This window comes from Rissa tridactyla, chromosome 1 (assembly GCF_028500815.1).
Source record: "Rissa tridactyla isolate bRisTri1 chromosome 1, bRisTri1.patW.cur.20221130, whole genome shotgun sequence".
In the NCBI taxonomy this organism is placed as follows: Eukaryota; Metazoa; Chordata; class Aves; order Charadriiformes; family Laridae; genus Rissa; species Rissa tridactyla.
In genome coordinates, this window is record NC_071466.1 from 72545473 (window position 1) to 72564371 (window position 18899).

At 42.5% G+C, this 18899-nt stretch overlaps 1 protein-coding gene across 6 annotated transcripts in view; it reads right to left on the reverse strand.

Moving 5' to 3' along the window:
• The window catches only part of LOC128917429 (interleukin-1 receptor type 1-like), a 30755-nt gene extending 14888 nt beyond the window's left edge, over positions 1 to 15867 (reverse strand). Inside the window, exons 1-7 of one of the 6 annotated variants that reach the window (XM_054220504.1) lie at positions 15768 to 15867; positions 11687 to 11951; positions 10513 to 10655; positions 6228 to 6459; positions 3988 to 4177; positions 2746 to 2920; positions 1496 to 1555 (exon numbers count right to left, since the gene is read on the reverse strand). In XM_054220504.1, coding sequence (XP_054076479.1) covers positions 1496 to 1555; positions 2746 to 2920; positions 3988 to 4177; positions 6228 to 6459; positions 10513 to 10603 — 748 coding nt within the window. In that variant the 5' untranslated portion in view covers positions 10604 to 10655; positions 11687 to 11951; positions 15768 to 15867. Of the gene's footprint in view, positions 1 to 1495; positions 1556 to 2745; positions 2921 to 3987; positions 4178 to 6227; positions 6460 to 10512; positions 10656 to 11686; positions 11952 to 12678; positions 14147 to 14216; positions 14515 to 14750; positions 15353 to 15767 lie in introns of those variants that run through there. The other 5 variants (XM_054220484.1, XM_054220514.1, XM_054220525.1 and 2 more) reach the window with 5 other exon arrangements.
• Between the last annotated feature and the right edge of the window lie 3032 nt (positions 15868 to 18899).

The window sequence follows — 18899 nt, forward strand, 5'->3', positions numbered from 1 at the left end:
CAATGAGATATCTTTCATAAACTGTTGAGGTCAAAAAAAAAAAAAAAAAGGACCAAAAACCCCAAAAACAAAACCCCAAAGCAACTGCAACTAAAACCGACCCCAAACAAACAAAACCACAAAAACTACCAGTATTTCAGTGCTGTTCACTTCGGTTTAATACCATATGTTTAATACCATGTACTCAGAGTTAGAATTTGGGCCAGACAAAATGTTTCAGATGATGTGAAAAGAAGCATGAAGCCTCAACATAAGAGAAGAACACCTGATACACACAGCATTTACAAGCTCAATATAAGAAAAAGCAGCAGCAAGAGTAACTGTGTTATGTGGGACTACCACCAGTGCGATTTACACAAGAACAATCCCATATGGTGCCAGAGCCCCAGCGCAACCTTTCCGCAGAGCTTCTCTAATGATCTAATTGGTAATAATCCTTCTTCAAAAGATTACAAAACAGCTTAGATCCCGTACTAGGAAATTCTTCTAAATAGCCAATCGCACTTCTCCAAAATCAGTTAATGCCTTTTTCAATCAAATACTTTGTTTGAAACAGTTCTCCTTGGTGCAAAACGAGAAAAAAAAAAAATTACAGTTCAAGCAGCTCCAAAACTCATTCTTCTGGAGTACATCAGTAAAACATAAGTCTGGCCGATATATGGTGCAATCTAAACATGTATAGGTTTGCTTAGGAAAAGACTTGCATACCATATACTTGGCCCACAGAATCACAGAATAATTGAGGTTGGAAGGGACTTTAGGAGGTCTCTAGCCTAATTTCCTGCTCAAAGCAGGGACAGGTCTGAGGTGCCACCAGGCTGCTCAGAGCTTTATGCAGTCAGGTTCCAAAACCTTCAAGGACAGAGACCGCACAACTTCTCTGGGCAGCCTGCTACACTGCCTGGTTGTCCTCACTGGGAAGAAGTTATTCCTTATATCCAGAATCTCTTACTTAAGAAATTAGTAAGATAAACAATACCTGGGATATCCATCAACTAGCAGCTCGCTGTTTCACAAAAGCTCTGTATCTGAAACCTTTTAACACCCTAGAACAAGGAATAAAATCCAGGCTGTGGAGAGGGAAAGGACACAGGAAACATACATGAGGAGGAAAAACTACTGAACTAGTCAACTGCTAACTATCCTAATGTGTTACATGTATGTAAACATATTTTCACAGATACTGAGGATATGTCAAGACAAAGACACTGAGAAGTGGTACAAAGGACAGATGGCAACAATAAGAAAAATAAATAAATGCATCCCACTCAACACTACAGTTCAAGAGACTCCAACCTTAGGCCCACAGTTATTCCCCCTGCAAATTACTTGCAGGAATTACATTCTATGATCCGTCTTCAAGATACCCTCAGTCCATGTGCCTATCTCCCCGTCTTGCTGAAGTCAGTGGAACCGTTCACACGTTATTTCAGAAAGACCAGAAGCTTATTTGTTTTACTGAATGTTAATGATTTCTTAAATAGTCACTACTTACCAAGTTCTACTTCAATTGTATTGTTCTTCGGATAAATAAACTCTGGTCTCCTCGGTCCTTCTAACAGAAACAAAGAGAAAAATAAAATCTTCAGGCAAGAAGAGTTACCCAATTTACTTTAACTGACAGTTTTACAATAGTTTTGTTTTATTGTTTGGTACTATTGTAGCGCCATACTTAATACCAGTTTCAAATTTACAACCTAAGATGTCTCTTAAAATTTGCTGTAATCTATCCAAATTATTCTATTTTAGCTTCCAAATTAACAAAAGACTTTAGCTTACCTTAAAAATACTTTTTTTTAAAAAAATCTCAAATTTACTGGCAGTTGATATAAAAGTAATACAAAACCAAAAAATAAAAAATGTGATTAACTTTTTCAGAAAGATGGATAAGGAAGAGAAAGAGGGATTGTATGAACAACTCCTAGATTACGTGAATATCTATTTAAGAGTAAATAAGCACACACTTAAACTGAGCTGGAATTGTATCATTCTGCACGATGCTTACTGCTAACAATGCACTGTTCTTGTATCACCTATCTAAAGTCAAAATTTTGATTTAATCTAAAAAGATGGACACGCTACCTCCAGCCAGCTTTTCTGATAGGACTACTATCATGGTACTGGTCAGGTCATCATCAATGCTGCCTACAAAGACTCTATCACAATGACTATGGCAATAAATGACAGTACTGGGAGAGTTAGACAGTCAGTTCTGAGTCCTGTGTGCCAAAAAGCAACCAAGTGCAAACAGTAAGTTAGTCCTTTCCAGAAGAAGATTTATTAACTTTATAGCATATACACAATTTGTCACAGCTCCTTTCCCAACAACTGAGATTCTTGTGAACTTTGTAAACAAGTTCACCAACAGGGCCACAAGCAGGTGTTTTGCTGTGATGGTCTCAGCAAAAATTCCTCCTTTTTTTTTTTTTTTAATTTATTTAATTTAATGGTGCATTATTTGTTTTAGCAAAAAAAACCCCTCCATCCCAGTAACTATTGCTTCCTCATAACTCTCATTCCTAACCCTGCATTTCTCATTTCCCCATGACAATTCTTGCTCAGAAGCAATGCTCAAAGGTAGCAACATGCACTATTGTATTTTTTTTCATATTAAGGAAAAAATTAAAGAAGATCTGCAACTCTGATTTTACAGAGCAGAAAAGTAACATGCCAAACAGCTTATGCCTGCATACAAATATTTACAGCAGAGCCAAAAAGAGAAGGGAATAACCTCAATGCACTCACCTTTAACCTCTAGACTCACAGTTCGTGAAACATTATATTTTTTTCCCCTGTATGTGTATACCATATGGCATGTGTAGTTTCCTCTGTCTTGTACAGTTACGTTGTGAATCCAAACAGCATTTTCACCCTCTGCCAAAAGAAGTCGCTTGTCTTCAAGAAATCCAGGCTTACACTCCTAAATATATCAAAAGTACCTGTGATTTAAGGGAACTAATAATCTATTCATTAAATAATTACTGAACTCTACTGATTATTAAAATACTTGCCAAATACTGATTTTTTTTTTGAAAGCCACAATGTGGGTTCTTATTGAAGCATCACTACGCTCTAACACGAAGCCTGATGACATCTTGCTGCATTTGCACTTCTTTAAAAAAATCACTGCAGCCAATCCTTGAAGTTATAAAATGCAGTTTTAGTTCACTGCCTTTGTTTAATAGCTTGACAGTTATCTGTCTCGGGTGTAGTAATAGCTATTACACATGTAGCAGAGTTTATGAGAATACATGCTGGCATTCCTACGAATGAGAGCTGCAATAGCAGTGCCTCATGCTATTGGGTGTATTGCTGTTTCTGTGGCAATGCAAACGCAGTGAAAAACTTCCCTCTCTTCCCTGACCTATAAGCAGTTTAGAATCACTTCATCTCCAAAGAAGATATATAGGTGCAGCACCAAGGTTATTTTACACGTACAGGCCCATGTAGCAACTTTAATATCAGCATCAGAATTAAGAGCTGAACTACTTCAGAATTTAACCTTAACATGGGAAAAATACACGTTTCTAAGCTTGCAAAGTCTACAGAGCATTTTGGCAAAATCAGAGCAAGAAGCATAAAAATACCACACTATGATCAAAACATAGGACAAGCCTAATATTCTGCAAAACTGAAATAACTATGCAGAGCCTTGTATTTAAGGAAACATACAAGTTTTAAAACTTATTATCTTCATAAAATAATCAAAGGATAAACTAGATTTTCACAAATCAACAAACCAAAACACGGGTTTAACTCTGAAAAAACTTGCAATACAAAAATGAACAATAGTTTTTTGTAAGAAAAATGCCTCCTTACACCATATCTCCTTATACCTCCCCCATAATGTAGTAAGATAGGTGCCTGACTCAAACTGTAGAGAAAATAAATTCTCCCTTCCAAAAGCTGCTTTTCAGAGTTAGTTCATAACACATTTTAAATAGAATATTTTGTATGTTGTATATCTGAAATGCACATGCACAATACCTTATACCAGTGTACTTTAGGCTGATTATTGTCTTCATCTTTAAAAACATCTAGATCAGGGCATATAATCTTTCCAGTATTTGTGCTTGTCACTTTTTGTTCAAACTTCATTTTTCCGTTAAAACACAAACCGTTATCGTTCTTAAAAACTGTTAACTTTATAGTTTTTTGGTTAGAATGGTTAAGCCTCCTGTAATTAGAACAGCAGACAAGTCAGGTCATTAACAATAAGGTTCCTTGTTACCAGCAAGTCAGGGATTTTATGCAGAGGGACTTCAGCATCTCCACCAGCCTTGCCTCTAACACCCCTGCTACAGCCCCCCTGGCTCTTAAACACCACCCTCAGCCCCTCAGTCCCTGTTCCAGACCAACAGATGGGAATAAGCTCTGATTTTGTGTTGTAAGAAGCAGGGTCTGCTCTGGAAGCATCAGAGGGGATGCCAGGACTTCTCAGTGCTGGTGCTCTATGGAGGCCACAGCACCAACCCAGCCTTGCCATCCATTTTCAGCGCTACGTTTGCCAACACACAGTAGTGCAGGGCAACCCAAAACACATCTGCACTGCAACACCCTCAGTGCCAAACGAACAGGAGAAGACAGGTTCATCTCAGTGTTCCTCAGAGGGACATATAAAGAAGAACAAGCTGTAACTCTTAGCAGAAGAGAGACAGAGCTTTTGAACAGCATATACATCAAGGTGCAATATCAATGTGAAACCACTTCACACCAAGCGCTCTACAAGAACCAGTGGTACAGTAGCTCTGCAGAGGAGAGATTGCACTAGAAACCAGAAGTCTATGCCCGAAATAAAGGAATACTTTCTATTAATTCACTGCTCAACTCTTCATTTCTCAATGCTATGCTAAGGGAGAAGTTTCCAGAAGAGTGAACTGCATGTTTTGATAGTCCTGGCTTCAACTTCTTTATACTGTACCTTGACAAGCCCTGTAATTAAGGTTTAAGTGACTGACGCGCAAAATGTAGCCTACGGTTAACACAACCGAACTTTAGCAAGCTTTCTGTGCTGCTGACATCATGCAAGCCAGGGATGTGAGATGCCCACGGGAACACATCTCATGGCTACAGCAACCAGAAGCATATCAGGAAAAACTAAATTAAAATTATTTAACTGGGTAGCTTTGAAGTGATTACATTTCTTCTGACTTCCAATTTTAGCTTCATTATCGACTCTGGAGCAGGAAGGTGCAAAGGCCTGCGACTCGTGCCTATGTAGGAAGTTTTTGCTGATCTGTTACTACATTCACAACACAAACCCCTTCGGCATACCGGGTGTACTGTACACACACCAGCACACACAACCACACACCTCTAAAACAAATTTTGGTCACCCAAAAAAGTCTGCATTGGCTGTTCTCAGTGTGCTGTGGAAAGACCACGAGAAGAACAATTTCTGTCTGCCTTCCCAAAATTAATTTCCTCTTCAGCACACACTGAATTTCAGCCATTACAAATACGATTTGAACACCTGAAGTGGTGAAGTCCAGTGCGCTAATCTGAGCTGTAAATACGGCAAGACCTTTAAATACTGAAGAGGTGAAAAGAGTCTATTGGGTTTTTTTCTTCTTTGTGCACTCAGATCTTTTGAGCAGTACTGGGGATGCATTACTTTCACTGTCTCTGAAGCTGTCTAGCACATTGCTTCGCTCTTCACATGCATTCTCATTTTTGACCAGTAACATTTGATAATATTTCAAAATAAAAATTAAGAGTGGTTTTCTGCCTTTTAATTTGTAAATTTCTAAACAATTCCCTAAAAGTTGCTATGCTCTCCAGAAAGCCTGTATGTGGTGATACTGCACAACACACGGAGTTTGCTCCTCTTAGATCCTTCTTCCATTTACCCATGTCCAATGAAGAAACCAAAATGTTCTTTTGATCTGACAGTATCAAACAGCAATTTGAACACGGGAAAAGCTGAAGTAGTTAAGACTTTTCGCTGTGACCTTACACTTCATCCAAAACAAACAACCCACACAGACCACTGTCAATATTAATATGCTTTAAGATAAACAGTCTTCTGTATGAACCACTTCTGCAATGCTACATGTGTGGAAGAAAAGGGAAAAAAAGGCATCACGCAGAAACAAAAAGCATGGTCAAAACAGTGCTTTTAATGGATCTAAGCTCTCTACCTAAACCAAAAAAATTCTGTACACTCAAGTTCCACACATATAACACTTGTGTTAGCAACCCAGTTGTTTCCCTCCTCCCTTCCTTACCTTACATGACATTCATAAAGTCCAGAATCTTCCAGTGTTGCAGGAATAAACCAAAGCAAGCCCTCTCGCTGATGGATCCTGGCGTCTCTCTCTGTGGTTACTGGTGTAACACTACCATTTTTATACCACGTCAGATTGTAATCAGGGTGAAGCATTGGCAATGTAATTATTGGGCAACTAATAGCTGTAGGTTCTCCAACAAGCACAAAGTAATTACAAATAACACATTCTTCTATTAAAAAAGATAAGAAAAAAAATGATCAATGCTTTTAGTCTGTGTACTTTTATGTTTTATAAGTACTAATATCCAATTCAAGTTATACAGAATTAGAAAATAAACTTTCTGTAACAATTTACCATTAAAACATTGCAAGGTTACCATTTTTCATTTGTTTAGCACCTTCTGGTTGAGGATCTAAACACCATATTTTACAAAGCTTATGTCACAACTTCCCTATATTAAGGTAGTCAGCAACAAGGACATGTAAGTCCAATAGCCTCAGTGCAAACCAAGGTATAAGAAGATACATGGAATTCACCAGGCAACAGAAGCTTCGCAACTCACCTGTCATGTCCTTGTATTTGAGCATGTTAGTAATTTTGCAGAATTACCAAATTCTTAACATAGATATTAAGTATGAAAAGCACAGTGCAAACAGTAGCAGTGCAGAGCTCCTCCCAGCACTCTGGCCGTTACGACTGTGGGGCCAAAAAAAAAAATGGGAAAAAAGAAAAATGGGGTGGGGGGGTAAGGATTGTTTTTGACCTGAAGCACAAGACAGTGTGGAATGAGATCAAGATCTCAACACATCCAAATCGTCTGTGAACCAACATGTCATAATACAAAGGAAATTTGGAGAGACGCAGTATTTAGATTATGAAGTCTTGACTATAATGTATTTCCTTCCTACATTTTCAATTTCTGTCATCTTTATCCAGAAGGCCCTTTAAATTAGGAACATTATTCCTATAATGAATGTAATTAGGAATATCACATAAAAGGTGCGCACAAGCAGAATTTTTACAATTATGTGTAACAAGTTGACAAGACACAATCATGCAGCCTAGCAAACAGGTTTTTTTAAACATCAGCCAAAAAAATACAAGAGAAAGAAGGACAGATGCTGCAAGAAGTCAGTGCGGTACCAGTTTAGCACAAACAGAGCAGGCCATTTGATTATAAAGCAGATTTTAAAAGCTTCCAAACTTTTGCATACACGTGCAACACTGAATTCCTATAAACTGCAAAACATCTGACTGAACCGATTTTACAAATCTTGCTGAATGACTGTAAAAATACACAGCTAATGTATTCAATTTCAAAATAAAAAAAAAAAAACCCTTCAGTGATCTTTCCAGTCCCACCACTTTCCTATCACCTTGTTTAAACATCTCCAAGTAGGTCCCTATGGAGATTAAACTAATTCAGAGACATTCATATTAGACTGTTTATACCAAGAGCAGCAAGACAAGCATCATTAACTTATGTAGCCCTAAACTTTACTGACAAATTAGATCTACCATGAAAAATATTACCAATTAATTGTAAAGGAAACTAAGCCCTACTGCTTTAAGGACTAGAGCTACAGCATGTCTCTTAAATAAGGCCTTCAACAGCTAACTTTAAGTCAAGAAAGCCAATCTCCTTGGACTTTCTTAAAAAGAATTGGGGAGAGGCTAATCTGTACCCTAAATTTATGTGGCTAGCTTTAAAAATACTTATGTCCATTTGTCCGTTCCATCCCCAGGGCAACTTAATTCCAAAAAGAGGCATTCAGCTTATCTTCAATACGCTGAAGGAAAAACAAACCCCAAATCCACTATTTGTTCTCAGTAACTCTTTTCTTTTTTCAGGAGTTCTCAGTAACTCCTGAAACAACTGGTACGTGAGCCTACCAGGGGAAGTGCCTTGCTAGACCTACTGTTGACAAACAGAGAAGGACTAGTGGGAGATGTGGTGGTCAGAGGTCGTCTTGGGTTTAGTGATCATGAAATGGTCAAGTTTTCAATTCGTAGCGATGTAAGGAGGGGGGTTAGCAAAACCTCCACCTTGGACTTCCAGAGGGCGGACTTTGGCTTGTTCGGGACACTGGTTGAGAGAGTCCCTTGGGAGACAGTCCTGAAGGGCAAAGGGGTCCAGGAAGGCTGGACGCTCTTCAAGAAGGAAATCTTAAAGGCCCAGGAGCAGGCTGTCCCCAAGTGTCACAATCTAAAGGGCGGGGAAAACGGCCAGTCTGGATGAATAAGGAACTTCTGATGGGACTTAGGAATAAAAGGAGGGTTCACCACCTTTGGAAGAAGGGACAGTCAACTCAGGAGGAGTACAGAGACCTCATTAGGTTATACAGAGAGAAAATTAGGAAGGCAAAAGCCCAGCTGGAGCTCAACTTGGCCACTAACATTAAGGACAACAAAAAAAGCTTTTATAAATACATCAACAAAAAGAAAGCCAGGGAGAATCTCCATCCCTTACTGGATGCGGGGGGGAAAGTTGCAACCAAAGACAAGGAGAAGGCTGAGATACTTAATGCCTTCTTTGCCTCCGTCTTCAATAGTCAGACCAGCTATCCCCAGGGTGCTCAGCCTCCTGAGCTGGAAGATAAGGTTGGAGAGCAGAACAACCCACCCATAATCCAGGAGGAAGTAGTCAATGATCTGCTTCTGCACCTAGACGCACATAAGTCTATGGGGCTGGATGGGATTCACCCAAGAGTACTCAAGGAGCTGGCGGGAGAGCTCACCAAGCCTCTCTCCATCATTTATCAACAATCCTGGTCAAGAGGGGAGGTACCAGATGACTGGAGGGTGGCTAATGTGACGCCCATCTACAAGAAGGGTTGGAAGGAGGATCCGGGGAACTACAGGCCTGTCAGCCTGACCTCGATACCAGGAAAGATCACGGAGGAGATCATCTTGAGTGAGCTCTCACGGCAAGTGCAGGGCAGCCAAGGGATCATGGCCAGCCAGCATGGGTTTAGGAAAGAGAGGTCCTGCTTAACCAACCTGATCTCTTTCTATGACCATGTGACCCACCTTCTGGATGTGGGGAAGGCTGTGGACGTTGTCTGTCTGGACTTTGGTAATGCCTTTGACACCATCCCCCATAGCATTCTCCTGGAGAAGCTAGTGAATCATGGCATAGACAAGTGTACTCTTCGCTGGGTTAAAAACTGGCTGGATGGCCGTGCCCAGAGAGTTGTGATTAATGGGGTGAAATCCTCTTGGCGGCCGGTCACCAGTGGTGTCCCTCAGGGCTCAGTTTCGGGGCCAGTTTTGTTTAATATCTTTATCAATGATCTGGATGAGGGGATTGAGTGCACCCTCAGTAAGTTTGCAGATGACACCAAACTAGGTGGGAGTGTTGATCTGCTTGAGGGTAGGAAGGCTCTACAGAGGGACCTGGACAGGCTGGATCGATGGGCCAAGGCCAACTGTATGAAGTTTAATAAGGCCAAGTGCCAGGTCCTGCATTTCGGTCACAACAACCCCAAGCAACGCTACAGGCTTGGGGAAGAGTGGCTGGAAAGCTGCCCAGCAGAAAAGGACCTGGGGGTGCTGGTGGACGGCCAGCTTGACATGAGCCAGCAGTGTGCCCAGGTGGCCAAGAGGGCCAACAGCATTCTGGCTCGTATCAGGAATAGCGTGGCCAGCAGGAGCAGGGAAGTGATCGTGCCTCTGTACTCGGCACTGGTGAGGCCTCACCTCGAGTACTGTGTTCAGTTCTGGGCCCCTCTGTACAAGAGGGACATTGAAGTGCTGGAGCGTGTCCAGAGGAGAGCTACCAGGCTGGTGAGGGGTCTGGAGACCAGGTCACATGAGGAGAGGCTGAGGGAGCTGGGCATGTTTAGCTTGGAGAAGAGGAGGCTGAGGGGAGACCTCATTGCCCTCTACAACTACCCGAAAGGAGGCTGGAGAGAGGTGGGTGTTGGCCTCTTCTCCCAGGTGAATAATGACAGGACCAGAGGAAATGATCTGAAGTTGTGGCAGGGGAGGTTTAGATTAGATATTAGGAAGAATTACTTTACTGAAAGAGTGGTCAGGCACTGGAACAGCCTGCCCAGGGAGGTGGTTGAGTCACCATCCCTAGAGGTGTTTAAGAAACGTCTAGATGTGGCACTTCAGGGCATGCTCTAGTGGCAGAGATTGTAGGTTGTTTGGTTGGACTCAATGATCTCAAAGGTCCTTTCCAACCATGAAGATTCTATGATTCTATTAAATACACACAACTCGTCTCTTGCAGTTTTTCTTTTTTAAAATGGCAATTTCAACAACATATTTAACTTACCAGCACTGAACAGAGGTATCAGTAGAATGATATGACCAATGAGCAAAAATGTAGATGTCATCTTTTGCTGTAAAGAATAATTTTTTTCCATTAGTGTGATAAGAGTGTTCGAGCTGCACTGTCCTCTGCACCCTGCATTACTCCTTAAAAAAATCAGAAGCATTAGTCATCCTGGGGAGGGGAAAAAGGGTCTGGTAATTTAACCCCAGCCTTTGAAGATTTCAACTACAGTAACTGGTGGCCTGCACAGAATGCTGCTCAGTTTTCAGCTTTCTACTGGAATTTTTCCAAATTTCTACTGGAATAACTATTGCATAAAGTGTAATTTTCTTTTGCCAGCATAGTTAAGCCCAAAAAAAAACCAAAACCCCAACCCTCTAGCATAGACTAGTTATTCTAGCATACAGTTATTTAAGCCATACTGTATAATTTAGAAACCAAGCTTGATTAAGCTGCTCCTCTTTTCACATGAATGTGAGAGACACAATCACAGAGATGTATGAGGTTTTGTTCTTTGAACTGTTCTTGTACAGTTGAGGCAGCATTGCTTTTAAGAGCAGATGAACTCGTAGTTCTCTGTGGGAGGACAAGCACACCGTAACTCCAGTGTGATCGGCACTTCAATTGGCATCTAAAGTCAAACATGTGTGGAAACCGCAGCTAATATGAATTGCTGTGGTCAGACACAAAACAAAGCGTTCAAGAGTTGTAGTTTCACTTCACACCTCATGTCTTCTTTGCAGCTTTCTCTAACAAAGACATGACTGAACAGACACCCACTGCCCTCACGGCCCACAAGTGGCTTCCATGAAGCCTCTAAATCTTAACCAAGTCATGCTCCCCTCTCAGATGCGCCTGCTTTTTCTTGGCAAGATGTCATCAGAGCACTTCCCACGCCTTCTACTGTCAGACAGCTGTCAAACACTTAACCCCTTTCCCTTCTAACAGCTCCTTGTAGGTTAAGGTCAGCATTTAGTCGTCTTGCTTTTCCTCAGTTCCCGACTATTTTGCATGCTGCTCCCTTTCACTGTAAAGCAACCTGGTTTCCCACATAGCTGTCCATTACAAAACATTCATCGCACAGGTCCTAGTTAATATTTGCCTTCTACCCAGCTGGAAATGGCTGGAAGAATAGATGGTATTCCCTGAAAAAACACACATGGCCATGACTTACTTTTATATCCAATGTAGTTCACTTTAGTGACAAGTAAGCCACACCAGCTCCTTCTTTTCAAGCATTTCATGCACAGAAGTGTTGGGGTAGTAGGGAGGGACGCACAGAGTTCGACACTTTAATATAACAGGCTCCAAGTATGTACTTCTTTTGGTCAGTTTATCTGACAAAGCACTCATACCGTAGTCTTTATTTCGTTGCCTTGTATGTGGTTTTACTGTAACTTGCCAATGAGCTGATCATCATTCTTGGAGTTTCAGTTTACCTGTAAAGTGTGGAAAAGGGAGTGGAGAAGGAGAAAAAAGGATCAAAATATAACATATGGACAGCAGCATACAAGATCAAATTTTCTACAGACATCGTAAATGTAAAAGCAAGAGCATCCCTCTGCCTACACTAGAGAGATGACTTAAAAGAAAACAGCAACAACAAAATTTGCAGTAAAGATTGACCAAGAATTTTACCAAAGACCTTCAGAAAAAATGAAGTTTTTGCCAAAAACAAGACAATATTACACAGGTCCCAAGCAAGCAACAAAACCAGACGTAAGTAGCCACTTTGTAAAACAGATTTAACCAGTAAAGGAAACAAAGAATTAGGGCAAGAATAACTAATCAGTCCAACAGGTTAAGCTTTACATTTTGCCCCCACTACTGGTCTCCAGTACCACGAGTGGATGTCTTCCTAATATTGCAGGCTAAAGCTCAGCTTTTTTAAAGTTCTAGTCTTTCAAAATTCACACACACACACACCCTTCAAATATTGCAGTGGTAAAGCTTAACAACTCTGGAAAGAAGGGAAAAAGCCTCTAGCTCTTGTAGTTGCAACAGCTTGCAGTATACGGAGCATTTCTCTTCTGGTCAGTACAGTTTCAAGTGACAACACAAAGTTTTTACACTTTTCTTAAACAAAATATACAAAGAAACACTATCCAAAATCCACAAATGTGAAACAGCAACCTTTGTTTAAAAAACAGATGTCTGTTCACATACCTAACAACTTCAGCCTTGTAGTGCCTTCTATCCCACTCAGCAATACGAAATGCCCCTGTGATACAGAAACTCAAAAATCTCACGCAGAGAGAACGGCAATTTCACTGATGACACTGCTTACATACTTAGTTTGGAAAACTGTTTCAGCTCAAAGCTTGCTGGGCTCAAAGGAAAAACGTATGTGAATTCTTTTAAGGGGGGGGGGGTGAACAACAAACAAACAAAACCCCACACCACCAACCAATCATGTTTGTGATTCGAGCTACTAAAAAAAACCAAAAAACGAAGGTTTGATTTCCAAGTTACTTTCCTAATATTTATCTTCCCATAGTTAAAATACAACTTACTCTTGCTCCTTCAAATTTCTAAAATTGCCACCTTGAAAACCAAAATAGAAAACACGTGGACCTAATTTAAGATACTGACATTTTGTTCTTCACAGGATGTCTATTTTCACAGAACTTGCCTTTTTACTTGCTTTAGGCACACCGCCAACTTTAAACGCCATGAGAACAAGTTTAGAGACATAATGGGTCCTGAAGTCTTCATGCTGCGGAATTAGCAAACTTGTCCTTCAGGAAGCTGTGCAAAACATATAACCGTATCTTTGTTTTCCAAATTTTCTGTCTCCAATTTTTAAAAGATTTTACTTGTAAATAATTTATAAACCCATAGACATGACAGATCCTTTCAAAGGCAAACACAATGAAAAAATGCTCAAGACAGTAGCATAGAAAGCATCTAAGCCCCTCATATCAGCACATCGCTGTTAATTTAAGTGGCTTTCAATATTGATCGCTCTCTATGGGTACTCATTACAGCAAGGGTGACCAACAGATCCTCAGCCTTTGACTCAACCAAGACAAAATTCAACCCACCACAACAATTCATGCACCTCACACCTTGTTCCTTGTTGTGCTTGCTGCTGTCAACAGGAATAAGCTGTTAAGCTGCCTATCGGGCTTAAACCGCAACAGTAAAGCAAGACAAAATTTCTAACAGACTGTACCTTGTTTCCAGTCTCCCACTTTCCTGAGGTCCCAGCTTTCCTAACATGCTCAAAAATGCAGATGATCATTTTACGGGGGCATGCTTCAACACCGAGTCACACAAAACGATGAACAAGCACCCTCTAGAAGTGGATCCAGATATTCATTGTGGTATTCTGACATTGAAGTGATGACCACAACCCTTAGTCCTTAAATGCCTCCATTCCAGACAATCCTGCAAATTGCAGGACTACAGAAAAGTCATACCTTTAACGAAAACCCAACATCCAAGACATCCCATTGAAGCTACACCAAAACGAAGTCACAGAAATCAAAGAACATTCACAAAGAAGCCTGCCAAAGATCGTTAAATCTTTAGAAGCTAAATTCCAGTTCAACTTTGAGACAAAGTATTAATTGCTCAAAGTCTGCATCTGAACAAAGTGTTTGTTACAGGTACTGCCTCAACTTTCACCAAAGCACAGGAGGATGAGAAAAAAAAAACAACAAACAAACCACACACACAAAAAAAAAAAAAGAGATGGATACCTGCAGCTGTACATAACTGGCCACCACCAGTTGATTCTGGTACAGTGAAGAGTTACCTATCCACCAACTTCCCCCACACGTGAAACCACAGGCAATGAGAGCATCCAAATAACCTTGAAAGGAGTGCTCTTATCAGTATTCAAAGCCACTGAAAACAGTACCTCCTTTCTGCATCAAGTGGAAGGAGGTCATTTCGCAGTCAGCACTTTGAAAACTTTTCTATGTCATTTCAACTCCTGATACCTGTCTATATAAAGTAACGCGGACTTTAATGTGGAATAGTTCATAAGTCCAAAGTAAGTTATTAACTGTACTTGAAAATGTTAGTGGAAAAGTAACAGGCATTTCAAAGGACCAAAAAAATAGTAATGGGTACTTCTCATTTAAGGATTAATTTAAAAGACCTGAACTAAGGATTTTGCATTACAGAACAATTTTTGTGCAAGAGTTTTTTTGCCAGTTTCTCAGCTTTTACAGCACTCCAATTTCACAATCTATATGAAAGGCAAGCATGCTCAATTTAGCAACTCCAACCTGTCTTTTGAGAATCCAGGCTCACACAAACGGTCCAAGTCGAAACCAGCGCGCAGCTGCCGAGCTGCTTTATGAAGAAGAAAAGCAAAACACATACAGCATTTCGCTCCAGTCCCTGACGAAAACTCTCTGATCTTAAGAGCTGATGCTGGAAACAAACTGGAACTTTGATTCAGCTCAGTAGTTTTCACTGGAGAGCTCGTTCCCACCAAGCTGTGGCTCTACAGGTTGTGACCAGGACAGGTCCGGGACTGTCACAGCAGCCCCTCGCTAGTGATGCTCATGGCAGCATCTCGCTAGGTTTGATGTTGGTACTTCTGCAGACGCCTCTTTCACCCAAAGCCTCGCTCTCGTCGTCATATGAACAGTTTAAAAAAAAAAAAGAGCCCCTGTTTGATCGCAGTTATGCAATAAACAGCTTCTGTAGTGTTGTACCGGGTCAAGAAGATTTTACGCCAAGCTTTATCCTGCTTCCTGTTACAAGTACTTTAAAAAATGTGGTGGCCTTCAGCACTCCTACAAGTCTTCGTTTTCCTCCCGTACTTCCTACCTGGGTCTGTATAATGCAACACACAGCGAGGAAGCAGACGCAAATGCAAAATAAATAATAATAAAAAAAATTACTTCCAAGGCAGCTATTCGGTGCCAGAAAAGCTGGAAAACCAGCAGCCAGGCGCAGAAGCAGGGGGACTGTACAAACACACTGCACACCGAAACAAACGACCTCAGAACACGCCTGAAATTAACAGAAACCGCCAGTTTTGGGGGGTTTTTTGGAAGCCATCAGCACTGCAGTCTACCTGCCGCGGAGCTGACAAGCCTTGGGGGGTCAGCCCCCCGCCACCGCCCGCTCCCCCACGCCGCCAAACGGAGACAGGCGGGGAATGACAAGCCCCGCCGCCCCCCGGACACCCCGCTGCCCTCCCCGCCACGCCGGCAGCGCTGGAAGCCCAGCCGAGCCCCGGCAGGGAGGGAGGCGGCTGCGGCCACAGCCGCCCCCGCGCCGCCCCTCCTCACCTCCGTCCGCTCCCCGCGCCGCGCCGGCTGCCCCGGCCCGCGCCACACAGCCGCCGGGCGGGCAGCAAGGCCCCGCCTCGCCCGGCAGGGCCGCGGCCGCAGACGGCGCATCGCCCCTCCCAGCGGCCGCCGCCGGTACCGCCCGGGGGCCGGCCCACGGCCTGCTGCTGGCGGGAGCGCGGCCGGCTCCTGTGGTGGAGGGTTGGAGCGCTCGTTGGGGTCCCCACAACCGTGCAGCCCCCACTGGCCCCCGAGGGCGTGCGAGCGCGTGGGGCAGGGGGGCTTGTCCCTCATGGTGGCCTCCTGTGTGGCCTCCTTTGGGGCATCTCCCCGAAGTTTGAGATGTTTTCATTGGCATCGACCCACTCCTTTTAGCCACCATGCCTGGGCTTAGTTCCCCTTCAGGCTGCCACCCCAGGGTGGCTGAAGTGGCTTTGGCGCTCTCTGGACACCCATTTTCCCTCAGGCTGCCCTCAGGGCTCATGGCAAGCCCTGACCGGACTGATCTTGGAAAGGGCAAGAGCCTGTGGCCAGCCTGGTGTGCCAGCTAACACCCTTTTGGCAGCCCAGTGGGAGCAGAGACCTTTCACATCTTCAAATAACCAGATCACAGAGCCACAGCATGGTAGGGGTTGGAAGGGACCTCTGGAGATCATCTAGTCCAACCCCCTGCCAGAGCAGGGTCACCTACAGCAGGTTGCACAGGAACACGTCCAGGCGGGTTTTGAATGTCTCCAGAGACGGAGACTCCACCACCTCTCTGGGCAGCCTGTTCCAGTGCTCTGCCACCCTCAAAGTAAAGACGTCCCTCTTCATGTTGAGATGGAACTCTCAAGGGACATCCCACCCCTTGCACCACCATGCATCCAGGACATGCCGGACTTAATCGTGCCTGCCCTGGGGACCAGTGTAGCTCAAGTGAAACCAGTCCTCGGCGAATCCGGCACCCCACTCATGAAGTGAGTGCAGGGACTCTCGCTTCTGCTTGATACTTACCAGAACGGACAGGTGGGTGCCTGGTGCCACCATTCCCGTATTCCATCACCCGAAGTTGCTCAACCTCTCTATTTGGAGCAGAGCTTTGTTTGCTTTCCATCGTGTAAGTGTTAACTTTTTGTCTGGTTTGGTCAGCTGTCCCTTCTGCCGTGCCAAGATATCACTTTTTTGGTTCAAAGAACTGTTTCTTCCTCCAGGGTTTGTGTAGTAACTCTATATAGTTCTCATTCTTCATTTTGATGGTGAAATTAAACGTGTTCAAACATAGAAATGCAAATTTCTCCAGACAGGGAGAAGTTTCTCTGGAATTGTTTCCTTACCCATAGTTCTCAGTTCAGTGCCTTTTCTTCCTTGAGTTTGCCTTCAGCTCCTTCATTTTGGCTCCCACAGGCTTACTTTTAGTCAATCCTCAGAGACATGACTGTAGGGTACTCAGAGGGATTGCTTATCCCCACCTCTGCTTTTATTCAAGGTCCACATGCATTAACTTTATTTACATTCTAGTTGAAGTAAACATACATTTTAATATGAATTATAAAAATGTAATGTAAGAAGCAGCTTCTTCTTGGGGTTTGAACAATTTCCAAACCAATGTTAAGGGATTGTCAACTTGGTTAAGAGTTTGGAAAAATGTGGGAAGGCATGTTTTAGCTTATTAAATGGTAGAGGAGATCCTCTGTTCCAGACCCACAGAACCATTACTCTTTCCCGAGGGGGAAGCTCAGCCTTTTTTGGGTTAGAAGGGCTGCTTTGCTTCCCTCTTGGTTTCATTATCACTAATTAGAGGAAAAAAGGGATTCTCATACTTGCCTTCTTCCATGTTGACAATATCAGGATGAAAGGCTGGCTTGAGCCACGGAGCTCTTGGAGAGGAAAGCTGTGAAATGTTTACCAGCTTATCCGATGATACTAAGGGGGAGAAAACCTGTTATGAGCTGGATGGGTAAATTTCTATTCCTGTTGCTGTGTGTGATTATAAGCCTTCGCAAGCTGTCATGTCTGTTTTAGCTGTGCCAAATGCTTTTCTCTGCTTCTGCCTTCACTGTTTTTGAGTCAAGGGTGGTGTTAAGATGACTGGCTAAAGTGGGGGAACTTCGTAGTCCATAGCAATCTTAAGAACAAAGATATTAGAGTGCTCTAAGTGTTTATCTGCCCAATGCTTTTTTCCACAATATGCAAAGGATAACAGCAATGCTTCCAATTAAGCTGCGTGAAGTTTGAAAGTTGGTGACACAGGAGAGGTTCAGAGTTGATAAGTGTTGAAGATAAAATGGTCATTTGTAGAACCTGGCACACATCACTGTTTCCATAATTCTGATATCTCATATCTATCATGACCATACTTTTAAAGTAAAAATCCAAAGTACTCTCTGGCACTGATTTTAGAGAAACTAATCACTCCGAACCAAAAGTACACTTCCAAAAGAACGTACGCAAGCATCAGCACTGCCAGATTGTGATTCAGGACCAAAGTATGCATTTTTCTCAGAGCAGAGGATGTCTCCTAGAGTTTCCTAAGAGTGTTGTGAATGAATTGATCATAAAGCATCTAGGAAGACTCCAGTTAGAGAGGAGTAATTTTGCGAATTTATGTTCTTGTTCCACCATAGAGCTGTTTTCCCAAGTGAGTTTTACAACCCAAACTGTTACCTCAATCACACAGTCAACTATGTTGAGCGTACCTAGGCATCGAGTTCACACGTAATTGGGAAAAGACTGACATTGCTTCCAACTGCAGGCCTCTGAGGCATGTTTCAGGGCTCAAACCTCTGGGCTGATGCCAGGCTGCTGCTAGCAAGACTGTGTTGTTCAGAAATCAGTCAGAACAAAGAAGCCAGACAGAGGTTTGTGTCCTTCAGTATCCTGGAGTAACTGGCCAGGATGAACTTCAGAGCAACTCAGTAAGTGTTCAAAGGCAGTCTGTTGATTCTGCTGAAGTTTTCCACAGGGCTCTTTCAACTTGTAGTTTAATATAGGTTAATGTGGAAAGCATGCAAGAAACACAAATTTATGCCAGAGATCCTATTTATACTGAGTTAAATCTTGCTACAGCTTGCAGCAGCACCAAACGCTATAGAACTTTGAGAACAAACCAGTTCTGAGTCTCCTACAGTCTATTTTAGTGCAATAGTTTGT